This window comes from Theropithecus gelada, chromosome 9 (genome assembly GCF_003255815.1).
Source record: "Theropithecus gelada isolate Dixy chromosome 9, Tgel_1.0, whole genome shotgun sequence".
NCBI lineage: Eukaryota > Metazoa > Chordata > Mammalia > Primates > Cercopithecidae > Theropithecus > Theropithecus gelada.
The window spans coordinates 92044137-92067157 of NC_037677.1; the positions used below are offsets into that span (position 1 = coordinate 92044137).

General features: G+C 41.8%; 1 protein-coding gene across 10 annotated transcripts in view; it reads right to left on the reverse strand.

Moving 5' to 3' along the window:
- Positions 1-23021, reverse strand: part of ALDH18A1 (aldehyde dehydrogenase 18 family member A1) — a 49852-nt gene that overhangs the window by 7555 nt on the left and 19276 nt on the right. For 5 of the 10 annotated variants that reach the window (XM_025396061.1, XM_025396067.1, XM_025396068.1 and 2 more), the window contains 10 exons: positions 21926-22075; positions 21732-21836; positions 18108-18266; positions 17574-17664; positions 13278-13402; positions 12352-12496; positions 11642-11715; positions 9991-10084; positions 5475-5695; positions 2081-2218 (listed from right to left, as the gene is read on the reverse strand). In XM_025396061.1, coding sequence (XP_025251846.1) covers positions 2081-2218; positions 5475-5695; positions 9991-10084; positions 11642-11715; positions 12352-12496; positions 13278-13402; positions 17574-17664; positions 18108-18266; positions 21732-21836; positions 21926-22075 — 1302 coding nt within the window. The remainder of the gene's footprint in view (positions 1-2080; positions 2219-5474; positions 5696-9990; positions 10085-11641; positions 11716-12351; positions 12497-13277; positions 13403-17573; positions 17665-18107; positions 18267-21731; positions 21837-21925; positions 22076-23021) is intronic. The other 5 variants (XM_025396064.1, XM_025396069.1, XM_025396065.1 and 2 more) reach the window with 3 other exon arrangements.

Sequence of the window (23021 nt, forward strand, 5' to 3'; positions counted from 1 at the left end):
ACAGGACGCAGGGCATGCCCTCAAAGAGCTCAGCATCAAGTAGCGAAGGCAGCACTAGGGTACTGCTAGTCATAATATTGGGCAGACAATTTTTAAAATGCCAGAAGGAGCACAAAGGGGTATCTATGGAGGTTAAATGCAGTACACTACTTCAGGCCATGAAGATCACAAAAGGGAGTGGCTGCTCTGTTGGTTTTCTATTCACAGCATTGAGGAAATGTTGGGTTGGTCTTGCTAGGGAGTCATGGTTCTCATGACTTCTGATGACAACTTCTACCCTGGGATGTGGACTGGAATGACTTAACGAGCCTGTGTGAGGATACTGAGATTATGGGCATTTTGTTTTCTCTTGATTTTTAATTTTTCTCCATATGGTCATATTACTTTTACAACAAATATATGTATGTACCAGAATGTTCACAGCAACTTTATTCTACACAGCCCAAAACCGGAAACAACCTAAATATTCATCAACAGAAGAAAAGATGAACTGTAGTACATGCAGGTAAACGGAACACTACATGGCGATTAAATGAGAAAACTACTGCTAGATGCAACAATGGGAATGAATGCCACAGACATAACGAAGGAATGACAGGCAACATAAACGTGTGTTTTGTTTGATCTCATTTATATAAAGTTCAAGAATGGGCAAAAGGCCGGGCGTGGTGGCACATTCCAAGCACTTTGGGAGGCTGAGGCAGGCAGATTGCCTGAGCTCAGGAGTTCGAGACCAGCCTGGGCAACATGGTGAAACTCTGTCTCTACAAAAAACAAAAAAACCTCAAAAATTAGCCAGGTCTGGAGGCACACACTTGTAGTCCCAACTACTAGGAAAGCTGAGGTGGGTGGACTGCTGGAGCCTGGGAGGCTGAGGCTGCAGTGAGCCAAGAGCTGAGATTGTGCCACTGCACTCCAGTCTGGGCAACAGAGCAAGACTATGTCTCAAAAGAGAAAGGCAAAAGTAATTTAATGTGACAGAAGTCAAAAAAGTAGTTTGTGGGGAAGGCGGCTCATATTGACTGGGAAGGGCACAGGGGGCCCTCTAGGATGTTGGACTGTTCTGGATCTTGATATGGCTGGTGGTTATATATGTGTGTGTGTGAACAGTCACAGAGTTGTTCACAGGATCTGTATACTTTCTGTATGTTACACATCAATAGGAAGAAAAGGAGGGAGGGCACCTGTGTAAGCTAGGATGTGGTAAAGCTGGGATTTGAATCTCTAAAATCTATGCTCTTTCCAACCACTATGTTGGCATAAGAAAAAAACCAGATTCTGGTCACTGAGTGTGTAATAAGCAGGCTTGTAGACATTCTCCCAGTAGCCAACAGAATCCTGGAATGTTGGAGCAAATGAGCCACAAAAAAAAAAAAAAAAAAAAAAGGATCTGGAGTCAGCCTAGGTCCAAATCTAAACTCTATCACACACCGTGTGACTCTTGGGGAATTACTTTACCTCTGAATCTGTTTTTCCCAATGTAGAAAATGAGTCTAATAATTAATGATATTTTCCTCATGGGACTGTTGTGACGATCGAATGAATTAATGGATAAAATGAGCCTTGCACATAGTAGGTACTCAACAAGTAGTAGCTATTATTACCAAACTTCATTTGACAGTTGAAGAGAATGAGAAATGGTCAGTTAAAGTAATGCCCTTAAATAATAATAGTGATAACAGCATGATCTGATACTCAACACACTGCATGACAGTTTATGACAAACTTTTGTAAAGTTTCTCATCTGACTTACCCTAGATCACTCTGCCAATGACAGGAACATAGGCCTCACACTCTAGGTCTGGTACTCCTGCTGCCTTGTGACCCAAAAAATGAAGGTCTAATTGACATCCTTGTAAATAAATAGTGCCAAGATGCAGCTATAAGGCAGGGGCCTTCCTAAGTCACTGAGGACCCATCTGGCTCTGTAGAATGGCCTAAAGTCTGTGGGCTCACAGGCCTGCTGGAGTGTCAAGTCTGCCTGTAGTCTTGGCTCTGTGTGGCCTAAGTTTTGCTTTAAATTCCCAAACACCTGACCTGGCCCCTCTGGGCCTGACTTGGTGCATTCCCAGGGACCTACCAGCTGCACGGCCTCCTTGACTCCATGGATTGAGAGGGCCTCCTGGGTCAGAAGGTGGAGAATCCGGTTGCTGTGTGCAGCCTCCTTCCCTCCTTTGAGTAACAAGCCGTTACCACTTGCGATAGCCAAAGCTGCCACCTGCAGATCAAAGGGAGAGCAGTGGATCAAAGGGGACAAACAGTAATAGCAACAGTGATGTTAGCATTCATAAGCACTCTTTCTGTGTGCTAAGTCATCACTGGGGCATTTCTGCAAGACAGGTATGTGGCCAGAGAGGTAGTGAGCCAGCATCAGCCAGGGATTGATGACAGGCCTCAGTGGTATGCGAGCCCCTTGGTGAACACACTGGTGTAAGGGGATGTCAGAGAGTACCCTTCACAGAGCATTCCAGATTCCACAGTCACCTATGTCTTATAGTAAAGAGGTGCTAGTTTTTTGTTTTTAAAATAGAATTTCCCTTTGAGACTTCAGGGCTAGTGCAAAGAAAGAGCTGGTATCCTATAGGACAGTCCAGTGGGGGAAATGCTCCCAGAATTCAGGGAGGGAGTTTAGGGTAATAAAGTGGGGCCACTCTCTAATGACACCTTGTATTTCCCAGCACAGCTGCTTGGCAAGAACTTTAACATATGCTTTCTCAACAGGAGGCTGTGATATGTCAACTTGCTTAAAGGGGGTTGCATTCTTTTCTTTTTTTGAGATGGAATCTCGCCCTGTTGCCAGGCTGGAATGCAGTGACGTGATCTTGACTCACTGCAACCTCTGCCTCCTGGGTTGAAGTGATTCTCCTGTTTCACCCTCCTGAGTAGCTGGGATTACAGGTCCCACCACACCCAGCTAATTTTTGTATTTTGTAGTAGAGACAAGGTTTCACCATGTTGGCCAGGATGGTCTCAATCTCTTGACCTCATGATCCACCTGCCTTGGCCTCCCAAAGTGCTGGGATTACAGGTATGAGCCACCATGCCTGGCCGAGCGTTGTATTCTAATTTTCATTAACTACTGAAAGTTCTTTTTCCTAACAGACGTACCTATAGGAAGCCATCAATGACGCTAACAATAAAGGTGTCCTTTTCACACGGGTCAAGCCAGTTATACATGAATGACAGCAGCAGGCTATCAGAGACTTGTGGTCAGAGAACAAAGTGAACCACAAGCTAAGATATTTGGAAATTTGCTCCTGCACTGTGGTATGGTAGGTTGATTTGGGCTACAGTCCGAGCTGCACCTTACAAGTGTGACAGGAATCTTACCTTCTATGAGGTTCAATTTCTCCAGCTCTAAAATGGACATATGAACAACTACTTTAGGATACTGGAGGAATCAAGAACCTATATTACCTCAAGAACAACCTGAGAATAAAGTCTCAAAAATTATCTTTTTTTTTTTGTTAAAAGACCTTCACACACACACAACTGTCTTTGGGAAGCTTATCTCCAGTATTGAAAATATATCCTTCAGGATACAAAATCAATGTGCAAAAATCACAAGCATTCTTATACACCAATAACAGCCAAACAGCCAAATCATGAGTGAACTCCCATTCACAATTGCTACAAAAAGAATAAAATACCTAGGAATCCAACTTACAAGGGATATGAAGGACCTCTTCAAGGAGAACTACAAACCACTGCTCAACGAAATAAGAGAGGACACAAACAAATGGAAGAACATTCCATGTGCATGGATAGGAAGAATCAATATCGTGAAAATGGCCATACTGCCCAAGGTAATTTATAGATTCAATGCCATCCCCATCAAGCTACCAATAACTTTCTTCACAGAATTGGAAAAAACTACTTTAAAGTTCATATGGGACCAAAAAAGAGCCTGCATTGCCAAGACAATCCTAAGTAAAAAGAACAAAGCCGGAGGCATCACATTACCTGACTTCAAACTATACTACAAGGCTACAATAACCAAAACAGCATGGTACTGGCATCAAAACAGAGATATAGACCAATGGAACAGAAGAGAGGCCTCAGAAATAACACCACACATCTGCAACAATCTGATCTTTGACAAACCTGACAAAAATAAGAAATGGGGAAAGGATTCCCTATTTTATAAAAGGTGCTGGGAAAACTGGCTAGCCATAAGTAGAAAGCTGAAACTGGATCCCTTCCTTACACCTCATACAAAAATTAATTCAAGATGGATTAAAGACTTAAATGTTAGACCTAAAACCATAAAAACCCTAGAAGAAAACCTAGGCAATACTATCCAGGACATAGGCATGGGCAAGGAATTCATGACTAAAACACCAAAAGCAATGACAACAAAAGTCAAAATAGGCAAACGGGATTTAATTAAAATAAAGAGCTTCTACACAGCAAAAGAAACTACCATCAGAGTGAACAGGCAACCTACAGAATGGGAGAAAATTTTTGCAATCTACCCATTTGACAAAGGGCGAATATCCAGAATCTACAAAGAATTTAAACAAATTTACAAGAAAAAAACACCCCCATCAAAAAGTGGGCAAAGGATATGGACACTTCTCAGAAGAAGACATTTATGCAGCCAACAGACACATGAAAAAATGCTCATCATCACTGGTCATCGGAGAAATACAAATCAAAACCACAATGAGATACCATCTCATGCCTATTAGAATGGCAGTCATTAAAAAGTCAGGAAACAATAGATGCTGGAGAGGATGTGGAGAAATAGGAATGCTTTTACACTGTTGGTGGAGGTGTAAATTAGTTCAACCATTGTGGAAGACAGTGTGGCGATTCCTCAAGGATCTAGAACTAGAAATACCATTTGACCCAGTGATCCCATTACTGGGTATATAGCCAAAGGATTATAAATCATGCTACTATAAAGAGACATGAACATGTCTGTTTACTGCAGCACTATTCACAATAGCAAAGACTTGGAACCAATCCAAATGTCCATCAATAATAGACTGGATTAAGAAAATGTGGCACATATACACCATTCAATACTATGCAGCCATAAAAAAGGATGAGTTCATGTCCTTTGCAGGGACATGGATGAAGCTGGAAACCATCATTCTCAGCAAACTATCACAAGGACAGAAAACCAAACAACGCACATTCTCACTCACAGGTGGGAAATGAACAATGAGAACACTTGGACACAGGGCGGGAAACATCACACCCTGGGGCCTGTCAGGGGGTGGGGGACTGGGGGAGGGATAGCATTAGGAGAAATAACTAATGTACATGATGAGTTGATGGGTGTAGCAAAGCAACATGGCACATGTATACCTATGTAACAAACCTGCACGGTGTGCACATGTGCCCTACAACTTAAAGTATAATAAAAATATATATATATATATATACACACACATATATATTCTTCCTCCAATATCTGCACCAGCCCCCAGTGGCAGAGTATTTATTCACCTGGGGTATATACACACCTGGGGTAGGCAGTCAGGACGAGATTCAAAGATCACCAGCAGAACTCCAATTGGGACAGTCACTTGTTCCAGTTCCAGGTTTTTGGCGATTCGGGTGCGGCGCAAAACACGTCCCACGCTGTCCTGGGAGGAGGCTGCGATCTGCCGCAGACCGATGGCCAGGCTGTTCAATTTGGATGTGGAGAGGCTTAAACGTTTCAGCAGAGGAGCTGCAAGTCTCCCTGAAAAGCCATTAAGAGGATATGATGAAGTAGCAGACCTGGCAGGCTGCAGCTACCAACTGATGCGTCTTTTTTTTTTTTTTTTTGAGACAGGATCTTACTCTGACGCCCAGGCTGGAGTGCAGTGGCATGATCTAGGCCCAAGGCAACCTCCGCCTCCTGGGTTCAAGCAATTCTCCCACCTCAGCCTCCTTAGTATCAGGGACTACAGGCATGTGCCACCAGGTCTGGCTCATTTTTGTAGAGATGGGGTTTCACCAGGTTGGCCGGGCTGATCTTGAACTCCACACCTCAAGTGATCTGCCCGCCTCAACCTCCCAAAGTGCTGGGATTACAAGTGCAAGCCACAGTGCCTGGCCCAACTGATATGTCTTGATGTTTTACTGAACATGTGGGACTGCATTAGGAACAGACTCAGGAAGACAATGACATACCACTTAGACTGTCTTTCTTAGGCGTCCGTTTGGCAGTACATAGCATCATGTAAAGCTGTGTACCCTGATACCCTTTGTCCCAGCAATTTCAGTTCCAGAAATTTATCATTTGTATGAACAGGCAGGTATATAACGAGGATACTTACCACAACATTGTTGTAATACTGATAAACTGAATTCTACCTAAATATTCAGACAACGGTTTATAATTCAGTTATTATAAAGACTATACCTAGGTTCACTGACATGGAAAGCTATCTAGGATATAGTCTACGAAAAAAGCAAACTATACAACAGCATGTACGATATCCTATTTATCAAACACTGTACATATATGTGTGCACAGGAAGAAATCTGGAATGTAGCCAGAAAAGTAATAATCTATCTTTCTATATTATTTTATTTTTTTATAATGAGTGAATTATTTTTATAATCAGAACCAACAAAGATGTTTTCTTCTAAAATAAAATGTTAAATATTTTGGGAAGGAGAATAGAATTTTAAAAAAGAAAACTTTTTTGCTTTTTTTCTTTTACAGACAGGGTCTCAGTGTGTCACTAAGGCTAGAGTGCAGTGGTATAATCATAGCTTATTGCAGCCTTGAACTCCTGGGCTCAAGTGATCCTCCTGCTTCAGTCTCCAGAGTAGCTAGGACTACAGGCATGTATCACCATGGCTGGCTAATTTTAAAACATGTATTTATTTTTTTTTTTTTGAGAAGGAGTCTCGCTCTGTTGCCCAGGCTAGAGTGCAGTGGCACAATCTCAGCTCACTGGAACCTCTGCCTTCCAGGTTCAAGCAATTCTCCTGCCTCAGCCTCCCATGTAGCTGCGACCACAGGTGTGTGCCACCATGCCCGGTTAATTTTTGTATTATTAGTAGAGATGGGGTTTCACCATGTTGGCCAGGCTGGTCTTGAACTCCTGACCTCGTGATTCACCCGCCTCGGCCTCCCAAAGTGTTGGGATTACAGGCATGAGCCACCATGCCTGGTCAATTTTAAAACATATTTTGTAGAGATAGGGGTCTCACTATGTTGCCCAGGTTTGTCTCGAACTCCTGGGCTAAAGTGGTCCTTTTGGGAAGGACCACTTCCCAAAGTGCTGGGATTACAAGTATGAGCGACCACACTTGGCCGAAAAAAAAATAGAATTATGGCAAGCTCATAGGTAGAATTTTATTTTTTTATTTTTTTGAGTCTCGCTCTGTTGCCCAGGCTGGAGTGCAGTGGCGCGATCTCAGCTCACTGCAAGCTCCGCCTCCCAGGTTCAAGTCATTCTCCTGCCTCACCCTCCCAAGTAGCTGGGACTACAAGCTCCTGCTACTATGCCCGGCTAATTTTTTGTATTTTTAGTAGAGACGGGGTTTCACTGTGTTAGCCAGGATGGTCTTGATTTCCTGAAGATCCGCCCGCCTCGGCCTTTCCCAAAGTGCTGGGATTACAGGCATGAGCCACTGCGCCCGGCCCAGAATTTTCTTTAAAAACAGTAGTATACATGGTGTGATTCCCTCTCTCCACGCACAAACATGTATGTACATATTCATATATATACATGCATATACTCAGGAAAACCATTTGAAATCATATATCACAAATCATTACTGTGGTCAATGTTGAGATTACAAAAATTTTCCCTTTCCTTTTTTTACAGTCACAGCCACTAAGATAAAATAACAAAAAGATTTCTGCCTTGAGGGGAAGCAACTGACCTTATATTAAGAAAAAAAAAATTAAACCATCTTTCTACCAACCAATTATACAAATTAATTAATTTTCTTTACTTTTCCCCATATGCTAAAAAACAAGTTTTAATTATAGTGTATGTTAAATGTTACATCCTAGCTTTTCACCTCACAACCCAAGTACATTTTCCATGTTGCAAAAATTATCTTAATTACTACTAAATATTCCATTAATTTGATACAGCTGAACACACTTAACCACACCTATGTTATTAAATGCTCAGCTTGTTTCCAGTTTTTCAGTGTGATAAATCCTGCTCTAAAAATCTTTAGATAAAGAGCTATTTTCTTTTCTTTTTTTTTTTTTTTTGAGACGGTGTCTTGCTCTGCTGCTCAGGCTGGAGGGCAGTAGCGCGACAGCTCACTGCAACCTCTGCCTCCTAGGTTCAAGTGATTCTCCTGCCTCAGCCGCCCAAGTAGCTGGCATTACAAATTTCAGCCACCATGGCCGGCTTTTTTTTTTTTTTTTTTTTTTTGAGACGGAGTTTTGCTCTTGTTGCCTGGGCCAGAGTGCAATGGTGCCACCTTGGCTCACGGCAACCTCCGCCTCCCGGGTTCAAGCGATTCTCTTGCCTCAGCCTCCTGGGTAGCTAGGATTACAGGCATGCACCACCATGCCCAGCTAATTTTGTATTTTTAGTAGAGATGAGGTTTCTCCATGTTGGTCAGGCTGGTCTTAAGCTCCCGACCTCAGGTGATGCGCCCACCTCGGCCTCCCAAAGTGTTGGGATTACAGACGTGAGCCACTGCGCCCAGCCGCAAGTTTTGTATTTTTATAGAAATGAGGTTTCACCATGTTGGCCAGGCTGGTCTCGAACTCATGACCTCAGATGATCCACCCATCCTGGCCTCTCAAAGTGCTGGGATTACTGGCGTGACCCACCACACCTGGCCTAAAGACCTATTTTCTTTAGAAATAGTTTTTGAGGATAAATTCCCTGAACTGGGATTGCTAAGCCACGCTCATGTATACCCAAGGCTTTGTTCTCAACCCACTGTGTGTCCTTACGCATGTTCAGAGACGTACAGCTGGGATCAGGAGTCAAAGTTCTGCCAACAACAAGCTGTGGAACCTCGGGCAACAACAGCTTTACTCTCTGTGGGTCTTAATTCTTTTACTTTAAATTAATGAGTGGATAGTATCAAATATTTCTTCCAGTTCTGAAAATCTATTGTATGTTTTGTAATACTATAAAAATGAGATGTAAATTCTAGAGGAGGTTCTAAAACAATGGTTCAAAAATGTTTTAAGGAATGAAAGTAATGTTGAACCTTGCAAAATTTCCTTGAAACAAACACCATTAATATAGATGTTCAAGATAATGCAGAGGAAATTCAAAATCCCATAAAATCAATTCCTCTTATTTTAAGGTGGAAAGGACAGAATTAAGAAAAAGAAGAGAAAGAGTCAGGGCCCTGACACGCTACATCTCTAGGTGTTCACAATGTGAGTTTAACATCTTACTTTACCATTAGCACCTCAAGGGTATTTCTGGATGGCACCTGGTGCTAACTTAGGGAAGACAAAAGACTGGTTAATTAAGAAACAAGCTATCTTTCTTCACAGGCTGCACAAACTATTTCTACAACTCTTTCACATGTACAGTCCATCTGTGTTTAAATCCTGGTCCATCACTGACCATATGGCTTTGGGCAAGTGACGCTTCTCTGAGCTTCAGTTTCCTTCTCTGTCAAATGGGGATAATAAGTAGCAGCTATCTCAGAGGCACTATGTTATGAAGATTAAATGACATCCTGACTGTATAGCCCTTAGCACAGTGCCTGTCAATACAGAAAGACCTCAATAAATGTTAGCTATTAGCTGAATGTCTTAAGCAGTGGTGTTCTCAATCTTGTTCTTTTTTGTCCTGACTGCCATAGTAGCCACAGCTTGTGACCTGCGGGGAATGAAAAAAGTTCCTTTGGGGATTATACTAAAGTATCTGGGGAAGAAGAATACCGATCACCCACCTACCCACAATGGAAATGATATATAATGTACAATTTCTTTTATAACAATCCTTATCTTTAGGCAGACATAAGAATTACTAGTAATACCAAAAACCAAAATAACCCACACCCCTCCATAACATTGACTCTAAATTGTCTGGTCTTTACCCTCTGCCTCCTCCAAGTCTTTTTTGTTGGCTAACAGGATCTCATCACGCTGGTCCGTCAACAGATCAGCCAGATGATGGATAATTTCTGCTCTCTAGAAGAAAGGTACACCATTAAAAAAACAGAGCTGTTAATCCAAGAAGAATGCACACCACAGTTTTTAAACCTACTCTTCTGAGAGTGCCAGGCCTTGCTCCCACATCCAAGGTCACCACCGACTGAAACCTCCTGATTTCCCGTCACTTATTCCCACCACTGCTCCCCTTATTTCTTCCTTCCTCTCTCATTGCCAACCCCTAAGTCACTTCTCACTTTTCCTCTTTTTTTTTCTCTTATGACTCCTGATTATTATAATTAGCAAACCATGGCTAATTATAATAATCAGGAGTCATAAGGAAAAAAAAGGAGACAGGGAAGGGGCATGATGGATATAATCTGTAAAAGATTGTATAATCTGGCCGGGCGCGGTGGCTCAAGCCTGTAATCCCAGCACTTTGGGAGGCCGAGACGGGCGGATCACGAGGTCAGGAGATCGAGACCATGCTGGCGAACACGGTGAAACCCCGTCTCTACTAAAAAATACAAAAAACTAGCCGGGCGAGGTGGCGGGCACCTGTAGTCCCAGCTACTCAGGAGGCTGAGTCAGGAGAATGGCGTAAACCCGGGAGGCGGAGCTTGCAGTGAGCTGAGATCTGGCCACTGCACTCCAGCCTGGGTGACTGAGCGAGACTCCGTCTCAAAAAAAAAAAAAGATTATATAATCTGTAGGAGATTATGTAACTGTACAGGGGCCAGGACTTTGAAGTAACACGATACATAGAGTCTTACTTATTTAATATCATTAACTGGTTTATCTCCAGGTAAGTTTTTACATCTGGTTCTTCCTCGTAAATTATTTATTTAAAGCATTTAATCAAAGTGAAAAAATTCGGTCCTAGGTACTTGAAGACACCCCAAACCTGACCCTGCTAGATTAGGAAATGTGGCAAATCAGTATGCTGATTATTGGAGGAGTAGAGGGAAGTGGTTTGAAAGGGAAGCTAGGCTCCTCCTCTGCTTTCCTTTCTCTGCTGTTGGAGTTACTTTCTCTTTTCTCAGGCCAAAGGATTCACTAGTATAAACCCATATACATCCTTACTCTCAAATCCATCCTCGACAATATAATCCCTGGGGGACCAGCTCCCAGCTTCCACTTGACCTCCTCACCACTTCCAGCCTCATCATGTTTGCTACTTAGACTAATTCATGCCAGACAGGTCAGGGCTACAACTAGGGAGCAGGCTCTCGAGCTTCCCATCTTCCAGGCAAGTCAGGGGATTTGGAATGGGTTGGGATAAGTAATTTTCCCACATTTCCATGCCCAGTATGTGGCAGAATTAGGTAACCTTCCTAATCTCATCATTTTTATAATGCTTTTGATCAAAACATCATAGTGATGAAAAATTATCTTGGGCCTCTGTCTATAAAAGATAAAAGAGAAAATAAAATTAAGAAAAAGAAAAAAGGCAGAGCAAATATGAATCAGACTTATAACTCAGATAACTCTATGGCTCACTAGGAATAAAGACGGAGTCAGCAGGTTTGACTCCTGTAACCATACAGCATGACTCACTCTGAAAACTGTAACAATACTATCAGCTAAGGTTATTACCTGCTCAGGTTCCAAGGTGGCCAACATCCTTCCTCCAGATCGAGCCATTTCTCCCTGCTGCTCAACAGTAGGGCCTGCAAGAATATGTGCAAATATCAGGTCCTGGTCACCTTAGTTCTCTTTCACTTTGCCAGCACTTGCACAGGCTCAGCATGCCCACAGAAGGAACACATGATGCTTGTTTCACACAGGGGATCAGTATGACCAATAAAATAGCAAAAGAATGTGCCAGATTCACTTGGGCATAAACATAAGAACTTGCCTGTATTTCTGGGGTAGACAATATATTTTAAGTTTTCTAGAATTCTTCTGAATTCCACTTCGGCGATATTTTTTAATGTGTTTACATTTCTGAATGCAGATTATGAGGTAATTCTGTCCTTTGTAAACACTCGACAGCACATACTATATCATGTGCATCTTTGCATCTCTAGTGCTTATTACTACCTGGCATCTAACATAGGCCTAGCAAATGTTTCTTGAGAAAATCAATGCTTATATACTTTAACCGAGTGATTGTACAGAGAATAGGCCTAGCTAGGCAGGTTAGACAGAATTTCACAAAAGCAAAGCAAAATCCAATTTTGCAAATAGTGCTCAAAATAATGCCGTATTTCGAAATATTAGCATATCAATTTTGTGATCTCTAACTAAGCCAGGTGTCACTAGTTCCTATCACAGAACTTGGGACCTTATGAAGAACTATTTACCTGCAGGCTTTACTTCTGAAAAGAAGGTACCAACTTTCTTCCCCTCCACGATGTCTGTGATGACGTGCCCAGACACCTTTGGGTGGGTTCCATTGGCAATAACAACAGAAGTGCCACCTTGCAAAGCCCAGAGGGCTGCTTTCACCTAATGAGACAGGTTAGATCCAGCAAACATGAGATTCAGACCTACTCACCCACATTTTAAACTTGCAAAAAGATATAAAATACAAGTTGACATTGAACAACTTAAGTATACGAAATGTGTTTTTAAAAGCTTAGAAGCTCCAAAAACACATTACAGCTCACACACTTTCCAGCTCAACCTTGGCATGTGTTACTTAAAGGTAAGCCAACCTATCCTTTGTTTCCAGTCTGTTCTCTCTTCAGTCTCCCTAGTATGGGACTCATAACTCCTACATTTGATTTACTGTACCTCAACTTAGAAACAACTAAGGAGACCAACAGGCTGGGGTTTGACCAGAGTCTGATCTTGAGTACTTTTGGCTTTTCTAAGTGGGGATCTTGTCCTCATCTGTGCTGTTGATACATGTGATGCTGTACCATAGGGGTGTGACTTCTAAGAACAATTAATGGGACAAAATTTTTGAAAGATTTCATCAAGAAATATTTGAACTGATAAATGAGAGATTTATGAATTATGAAAAATATATAGGCCCTGCCCTTGCAGAGTTTACAACATGAACACACTGTTCATATAATATTAATGAAAAAAACCCACAGACACAGACATAACTAAATGTTGGAATGCAACACTCAAGAAATCTATATTTAGGTATGTACATATTTAAGAGTGTATGTGCCTACTATCTGAACCATTAACCCCCAAATAATTACAAAAGTAAAAAGGATACAATACAGTTCGGGCTTTAAAATTGTTATAGGCAGTTAAGGTACTAGATTCTTACCTTGGCTTCCATGCCACCCATTCCCACTCTAGACTTGGTTCCAAATGTCACAGACTGCTGATCTCCGGGATAAAATATATCAATAAGCTTTGCATCATCTGACCCCGGGGGGCTGTCAAAAAGGCCTAAAAAATAGACAAGAGTCAGTAATACCGCTTCGATGGAAGTGTCTCCAAGACAGGCCTCCCCAGGGCACCTGTCAATCACTCTGTACTTTACTCATCCAAATGAATGCCACTGCACTACCACCTGTTTTAACCAGAAAAAGAGAACAAAGGATTCGACACTGACAAACAGCTCCAGGAGGACTCACCTTATATACTCCTATAACCTGGCTTGATAAATAAATGTTTCCCCACATCAGACCATGGCCATATCCTTGGCACATTTATTAGCCCTGCCCATATCCCTGGCAAGGTATCCTTAATTCTGCCATAGCTACTTAAGATGTTGTGCTTTAAGGACAGAACTGAAAAAGAAGGGTGGCTATTGCAGAAACGGCATAGTAGCCATATACTGTTAAATGTGACCATTTCCAAGCAGGATGAAATGCAACAGAGGTACTCATTAACTCTCACAGTACCCTTTGAAACAGTCACTAATTTACACTCCCAATTTTATGAGTGAGTCACTGTAGAGGTTAGGCTGAGTCAGCAGGAGACTGCATGACTCTTGACATTCAATCTGGATTTATTACCATAAAGCACATGTCCCTTTTATAACTAAGTGGAGTGACATAAAATAGTTACATGAAACGTCACATGCATACAATCCAAGATGAAAAATCCTCACAATTTCACTTCGAAAAAGAGTGAGTAGGAGCTTGGAAAAGAAAAAGGGGGGGGTAACAGGGGCTAAGAAACTGGAGTTAAATCAAGACCTAAAGTGGACACAGATGGGAAGGCTGGGGACTGGCTGAAGGACATTTTGGGCAGTGATTTTTCTGGTTTCAAGTTACTGCTTTTCCTGTGCTATAATATACCTCTCCCCTCCATTATTCCAAACCTTTAAGACAATCTTGCTACATACTACCTCTCTGAGGAAGTAAGTGAATCAGGGAAGTGAGGAAATCGATGCCCACTGTAGAGCAGAGCAGTGACAACCATAAGCAGTGCAAATTACTACAGGAAAAGAAAAAATAACCTTCCACAATCTGTCAATCTCAACCTACTACTCCACAGCTCTCCAGGATTTAGGGTTAGGATCCTCCCAGAAGATACAGTGCTGTGAGATCACAGATTTAGATTTGGAAGTTGTTTCAGTTTCATATATTAGTATAGGAAAGAGTGGACAATTCTAGCCAAACCTTCTCCAAAGACAGTGAAGGGTTCCTAGCATGCTGATAATGTGCCTACTCCTCCTTTCCCTTTACCCCACCAAGAGCATAGTTAAAATTCAGATACTGTTCTAAAAAATCAACACTCAGTAGAAAACGAATTAGGATAATCACAGTAAGAATGCCAGTCTACCAGTGACCCGATTTTGGTGCTTGAAGCTGCATCAAAATGATTTGCTAGAGTGTTGTTTAAATTGGGTTTTATAAATTAATCTCGAAAACCTATGTTTGTTTGTTTTTTTTTTTTTTTTTACCTTGTCAGGCAGTATAAGAGAGAAGGAAGAGTGTAGCTTTTTTAATTGAACAGACTCAGATTTGAAACTGGCCTCTGTCAAGCACTTGCTATGTGACTTTAGATATACCATTTAATAGATCTGAATCTAATTTTAAATTAAATTTAAAAAAATTATTTCTTCTTCTCTCCCCCCTTCTCCCCCAACAGGGTCTCTGTTTCTGTCACTCAGGCTGCAGTGAGGTGGCATGATCACAGTTCACTGTAGCCTCAACTTCCTGGGCTCAAGTGATCTTACTGCCTCAGCCTTCCCAAGTAGCTGGGATTACAGGCATGTGCCACGTACCCAGTTTGAACTTAATTTTTAATTTCTTTATCTGTAAAATTGGGTTAACCTACCTACTACCTACTTTGTAGGGTTGCTATAAAGATTGAATAAATTACATTTATCAAGCACCTAGCACACTATGTGCTCATAGTAGAAATTCAGTAAAAACCTGCTGATTGGCCAGGCGCCATGGCTCACGCCTGTAATCCCAGTGCTTTGGGAGGCCAAGGTGGGCGGATCACGAGGTCAAGAGTTCGAGACCAGCCTGGCCAACATGGTGAAACCCCGTCTCTATTAAAAACACAAAAATTAGCCAGGCATGGTAGCACACGCCTGTAATCCCAGCTACTTGGGAGGCTGAGACAGGAGAATCACTTGAACCCGGGAGGCGGAGGTTGCAGTGAGCCGAGATCGTGCCACTGCACTCCAGCCTGGGCGACAGAGCAAGACACCGTCTTGAGGGGAAAAATGAATAGAAAACCCGCTGATTAACCAAAATGCCTTCTTTCTCCAGGCTGGCTCACACTTACTCCAACTTAGCTGTTCCTATCCTGGGACTTCAAATTACAGTGGATAACACAGGACTAAGACTTCTTACAGGTAAAGACATTGACATGTAGGTGTTTTATCTTTGACTTTCCACATGGGCAGAGACAGATCAATTCATCTATGTCTGCCCCTGCCTCCACTTCATAGCCCCTACCCTTACCATACAACTGCCTGAGCGTAAAACAGACAACAGGTCTTCCCGTGTTAACCTGCCTTGGTGTGGGCTGGGAATTAAGTAGGGGTGTTCTAACCTTCTGAGAATGTAACAGGGGACTTCTGGAATCCTAGATTCTGGACACAGTTACTATATTTCTTATGGGTCAGACTGTGAAATGGAAATAGCTTAAGGAAGCTTGAGAAGAGTGAATGGAAAGACATATTAGAGCCAAGAGTGGCCCCTCCAGGAAGAAGGGAACAGCAGAGAAGAACAGAGCAACATATAAGAACATTAGTAGCCAGATAGCCTAGACTTCTACAGTGGCTCCAACTTAAAACAATCTGTCCCAACAAAGAAAAACAAAACAAAACAAAACAAAACAAAATAAAGCAAAACAAAACAAACAAAAAAACCCATAATCTGTCCTATGGTTTACATTAAAAACTGAAAGTAATCAAAAACCACAACGAGATAGTACTTCACACCCATTAGGATAGCTATAATAAAAAAGGCAGATAAAAACAACTGAATAACAGCAATGATGTAAACACATTAGAACCTTCATACAATGCTGGTGAGAATATGAAATGGTATAGCTGCTTTGGAAAACAGTCTAGTAGTTCCTCAAAAGTCTTTTAAACAGAGTTACCATGTGACCCTGCAGTTCTACTCTTAGGTGAAATAAAACATGTTCACACAAAAACGTGTCATGAATATTCACAGCTAATGTCCATCAATTGATGAACTGATAAATAAAACATGGTCACAGAGTGGCATATTATTCAGCAATAAAAAAAATGAAGTATTGATACATGCTGTAAAATAGATGAATCGTGAAAACATGCTAAGTGAAAAAAGCCAGTCACAAAGGGCCACCATAATATATGAAGCCATTTAAATAAAATGTCCAGAACAGGTTAATCCACAGAAACAGAAAGTATACTGGAGATTGCCTAGGGATAAGGAGTTTGGGTAGAAGTGGGGAGTGACTGCTAATGGTTATGGAGTTTCTTATTGGGGTGATGAAAGGGAAAGTGTTCTACAAATGACTGTGGTTTTGGTTGCACAATTATGTAAATACACTAAACATCACTGAATTGTACACTTTATTTATTTATTTTTGAGATAGGGTCTCGCTCTGTCACCCAGGCTGGAGTACAGTGGCGCGATAACTGCTCACTGCAGCCTGGAACCCCCAGGTCCAAGTGATCCTTCTGCTTCAGCCCCGAGTAGCTGGAACCATAGGCGCATACCACCATGTCCAGCTAACTTTTCTATTTTTTGTAGAAACAAGGACTCACTATATTGCCCAGGTTGATCTTGAACTCCTGGGCTCAAGTGATCCTCCGGCTCTGGCCTCCCAAAGTGTTGGGATTATAGGTGTGAGCCACCACACCAGGACAGAATTTTAAACTTCAAATAAGTGAATTGTATGCTATGTGAATTACATCTCTATAAAGCTGTTATTTAAGAAAAACAACTGAAAGCACCTGGGAATAACATTTCAGTATTCAAACTACATCTCTTAGACTCGCCCACCCTGTTTTGAATCATAAAAGCCCTTTGTCTGAACACATGGCTAATGATCTATAGCAAAAAATAGATCAGAGGGACGCAAAGAGGGAAACTCACGTGCTCATACATGTAGCATTTAAAACAAAGGGCAGATAAAAGAAAAAAGCATTACTTTGTACCTTCTACATCTGAAAGAACAATCAAGAGGTCAGTTTTCATTTCCACAGCCAGTCGGGCAGCCAGGCTATCATTATCTTTAACACTAATAACCTAGAATGCAGATTAAAAAGTCGTAAGTGAGTGAGCTAAGCAGTCCAAACAGAAATTCATGGAAGCACCCAGCCAAGCTCAGGCAAAACCAAGCTAGGCTCAGGCAAAACCAATGAACCCAAATATATAGATGACAGCTCTTGCAGGCCCCTTCTGTCTGCAAAACACAGTGTCTACTGGCAATCCCTTTTCCAAACATGCAGTCTTCTAGCCACTGAAACATACAAGCCATGCTCATTGCACCATCTTAAGTGACTATAGCACCTCATCCTGTTGAATGCAACCACAAGTTCAGAAGAGCTTATGCAGTCACTGCTCCATGACAACAGTTTCTCTCACAACTTTTCCATCTTGTTTATGCCAAACTTCCGGTGTTAGTGCATGCAGCATAGCATGGTGTTAGTGTCTCCAGCATGCTTAACCTTTAGAAATACTTTACCCACATTTACCCCCTGCAGGTCACTGTTGGGCTCAGCTGGGGGGACAACAGCATCATTTGTGTTGACAATGGGGACAATGTTCATTCTAAGGAGTTCATGAAGTGTTCCATTGAGGTTCCGGCGCTTCTGCTCATCATGGAAATCCAAATTGGTCACCAAAATCTAAAAGGATTAAATAGATGGAAAATGCAGGAGGGAGAAAAATGCTAAACTTCCCAGTATACAAAAGATGCTAAGAGTAGGGGAGTTAAACTTTAGGTTTCTGGGGCCCCATACAGATTAGAATGAAATACGCATATCTGGGTGCTATCCAATTCTTTGTTTTCTTCAAGACAGGGTCTTACTCTGTTGCTCAGGCTGTAGTGCAGTGGCATAATCTCTGCTTACTGCAACCTCCACCTCCTGGGTTCAAGCAATTCTCATGCCTCAGCTTTCCAAGTAGCTAGGATTATAGGCACGTGCAGCTAATTTCTGTATTTTTAGTAGAGACAGGGTTTTGCCATGTTGGCCAGGCTGGTCTCGAACTCCTGGCCTCAAGTGATGGGATTACAGATGTGACCCACTGCACCTGGCCCCAATTCTTGTAGAGATAAAAAAAACATTACAATAATCTGAAAGATTTATGTAAGAATGTTCAAGACTTCTTGCAAAAGTACTTTAATCCTCAGAGAGCTAACAAATCCCAAAATCTCATCCATTTACAAAATTAAGAAATTAATGTATCTATTTTTAGAGGAATACTGGGGGAGTCAGTGATGATCCATTAATTTCTTTTCTTTCTTTTCTTTTTTTATAGAGAGGGTCTTGCTCTGTTGTCCAGGCTGGACTTGAACTCCTCGTCTCAAGTGATCCTCCCACCTCAGCCTCCTGAGTAACTGGGACTAAAGATGCACACCGCTGTGCCCCAGCAATTTCTAAAACATCTCTGTATCCTAGGATCTGATTCAGGGCCTGGCCATAGCAGGCCCTTAAATATTTGGCGAGTGAGTGAATAAATTATTTTCCCTGCTCAGAAAAGTGTGTTAGACAAAATGGAACAGGGTTGTGTTATCACTGCTCTTGCTCTGAAGCAGACTATTACTGGAGTTAACTAAGACTGTGTGTGAGCATGTGGGGTTAGTCTGAGAAATTTATGGAGGTTAGTCTTTAGTCACAAGCTGAAAGAGGGGCAGAACACAACTTGGTTCAAGGGAGGAGATGAGCATAAGGTGCTGAAAGGTACAATGGAGATGGGCGTGTGGGCTGGTAAACAGCTCTGCTTTCTAGCTTGAACTAGAATTGTATGCAATGTTTAGGAGAAAAAGATAAATGGGTAAATGGAGATAGCAAGAAACTAAATGGCAACAAACCTTGAGGCTCAACAGTAAATAATGTAATCTCTCTAATGTTTACGGAAGAGGGTTCTTGCTATGTAGGGCAGGCTGAGGTAGGAAAAGTTGGAAGCAAATAGTAAAGAAAGCAGGCACTGACACAGTCAAAGTGAGGATGGTTAAGGGTCTGGCTATGGTAACTAAGAAGAATATAGCAATAAAACAGCAGCCTTAATGATATATAAAACACAGGAAACATACATAGAAAAATAATTCACTCACTCACTTGATAAAAAATTTGTTAAGTACCTCTGAAATGCCAGGGTCTAGCTGCTGGAATGGAGAATAAGAATGTTGATGGTTTGGGGAAAAACAAAATGGGGCATATTTTTGAAAGGGAAGATCATGAACTCCTTTTCAGAAAAGCTTAGTTCTGCTGGACACAGGACTAGGTCAAAGCTGAACATACAGATTCTAGTCATGATGGTGAAAGATCGAACAATTAATATAAACCCGTGGGTAGGAGAGACAAGCAGGAGGTCTAAAGGTCCAGGAAAAATACCTGTCACTAAAATAGCTTCACAAACATGGCCTGGGGATCTCAGCACTAAGGTAGATGATAAAGAGTCCCAAGAGGGAAATGTATGTGTTTAGACAAGGGCAATCTGTTGAGGGAAAATCAGTTTCCCTTCTATGAAGAAAAAACAAGCTGTTTTAAGTGTTTAAGTCTTTAACCCGGCAAACTACCTACTGGAAGTTTTCAAAAGCCACTGATAATGGTCTTCTATATAATATTACTGAAGAAAATAAGGAACAACAGGATAAGGTACAAAGGGCAAATATTTTCTGTAGATATGATGGCCTTGGGGGAAGACACAGGTGTGAGAGGAAACAGCCCAGGGATTGAAGCTTGTTGGGAACCAGAGGGGCAGAGCTCTTCTTCCACTCAGTGTAAATGGAAACAATGGCTGATACCGCACGGACTCTTCATGCTACTGTCATTCAAAACAAAACAAAACAAAAACAAACTCTCAAAAAGTATCATCCCTGGGAAAAACCAAACCACAGCAAAACCATAGCTCTTGGACTTGAGCTTCCTCACCCAGCTCCAGGCACTTTAAAAAAATTAAAGACCAAAACTGTCACTGGACTGTGGAGACGAGAAAGCAGATAATTAAGAAGAGTGATAGAAATAGAGATTTATATTGCATTTATACTAAGAGAAAAAAGCTAAGATTACAGAAAGTAGGGTCCCCAGTCATAGGCAATGGGACAAGCCCATGCCTTTCTGTTTTAACTCACTGACATGAGGACACTCTGGTATAATACCAGAACATCACTGTGGGTACAAATAGGCAAATGATGGAGAAACAAAAAAAAGTAACAGGAAATAAAGAAGCAAAACCTGAAACAATATATGTATACATAACAATATCACCGGTGTAAAATAACATCCGTGCATGTAGTGCACATGTAAAATAATATCCATAATATAAAATAACGGCTATTTTACATCTTTACAGGTAAAGGGGTTTCAAAATAAAATAATTTGGGAGTTAGATTTTTTTTTCAGTTGTTTCCCGAAGTGACTGCTATTTAGATGTCTCTAGTGTGTAGCTGTACAGTTGATTAAGAATATAATTCAAAAAAATTCAGGAGATTTAGGTAAAAATGAAACAATGCAGAAAGAAGGTTCTAGAACATTTAGGGGTAGCCACCAAAAATTCATAAGTCCCATGACGACTGGAATCATGTCTGATTTGTTCACCACAGTATCCCCAATGCCCAAGACTGCTAGATACACCATAGGTGCTCAATAAATATTTGCTGAATGAGTGAAAAACCAGCCACCCACCAGCATTCCTCTTTCCCTTCAAAGCTTAATAAGTATCTGCTATAAAAGGCAACCAACCACATGCAAAGAGAAGCAAGCCACCTAAAATCAAAGAAGCAGTGAAATAAAGCCGTTTAACTTCTCTGTCTTCAGAAGTGTTAGCACTTGTAATCCCAAGTGTTATTAGGGTAACACGAGCTAATATTGAGAATGTATTATGTAGCAAACACTATACCAAATGCTTTTCATATATTTTCTCACTGAGTCCTTCCAAAAATTATCTGAAATAGGCACTGATATTATCCCCATTTTCAGATGAGGAAACTGAGGCACAAAAAGGTTAGATAAAAAACTTTCTTCAGATCTCTCAAGTAGCAAGTGATGAAGCTGACACCATATTCTAGTAGACTAGTTCCAGACCCCTTTGTTCCACAAGAATCACCCTCACAGGTCCCACACCCCTTTCAAAGCCCAGCCTCTCACCTGGGCAGCACAGATGCTGTACTGGGTAAACATAGCCTCATACAAGGCCATCAGCCCACTCTGTCCGGCAGCTGCACAGGCTCGTGCCTCTAAGACTGGAATTGCCTGTAATATACCAATGAGACAAGGTGTGGTAGGAAATGAGGGAAGAAGACCTGAAGGTCCATTTTAACGTGTGGGGAAGCAGCACTCACCATCTCTTTCAGCTGGTTCTGCCCTGAGTGTAGGGCCTGCCGCACGCTCTGAGACAGAAGGATCTCATGGCGCAAGCGTTGTTTGCCAAAGGCTACAGCTCCGCTGGTCACCAGCATCATCTCTCTGCCCTGATTCTGCAGCACTGATACCTGGCATTGAGAAAGGAAAGGGGATCACAAGTCACTGTACTGTCTCGTTCATCTTTTCACAAGGGATGGAGGTAGGGTGGACTATTGAGTAGATCCCGAATGCTGGTTTATGAACCAGCATGGGGCTGGCTCTGGAAGAATCAACCAGACTGTCTGGTAAAAACACAGATTCCTACATCCTGTCTCAAATTTCTGTTTAGCAGGTGGCAGATAAAAATCAGACATTTTAATTTATTTTTTAATTAAAACAATTGGCTGGGCATGGTGGCTCATGCCTGTAATCCCAGTACTTTGGGAGGCCAAGGCAGGCAGAAGGTTCCTGAGCCCAGGAGGTTCAAGACCACCTAGGCAACATGGCAACACCCAGTCTCTACAAAAAATACAAAATTTAGCCAGGCATGGTGGTGCATGCCAGCTACCTTGGGAGGCCAAGGTAGAAGGATCACCTGAGCTCAGGGAGGATGAGGCTGCAGTGAGCCATGATCGCACCACCACACTCCAACCTGGGCAATAGAATGAGAGAGATGCTGTCTCAAAAACAACAACAACAAAAAGAACCCTATGAAAAAAATTTTTTTAAGACAGAGTCTTGCTCTGTCACCCAGGCTGGAGTACAGTGGCAGGAGTGTGGCTCACTGCAGCCTTGGCTGCCTAGGCTTAAGTGATCCTCCTGCCTCAGCCTCACAAGTAGCTGGAACTACAGGTTCATGCCACCATGCCCAGCTAATTTTTCTTTTTTAATGCATTTTTGTAGAAGTGGAGTCTCACTATGTTGCCCAGACTGGCCTCAAACTTCTGGTCTCAATCCATCCTCCTGCCACGGCCTCCCAAAGCTGTGGATTACAGACATAAGCCACTTGGCCTAAGTAAGACATTTTTAATAAGGAAATTCTGGTGTCTAGCCAAGTTTGACATCTATAGGACATGATTGTATTAGGTTGGTGCA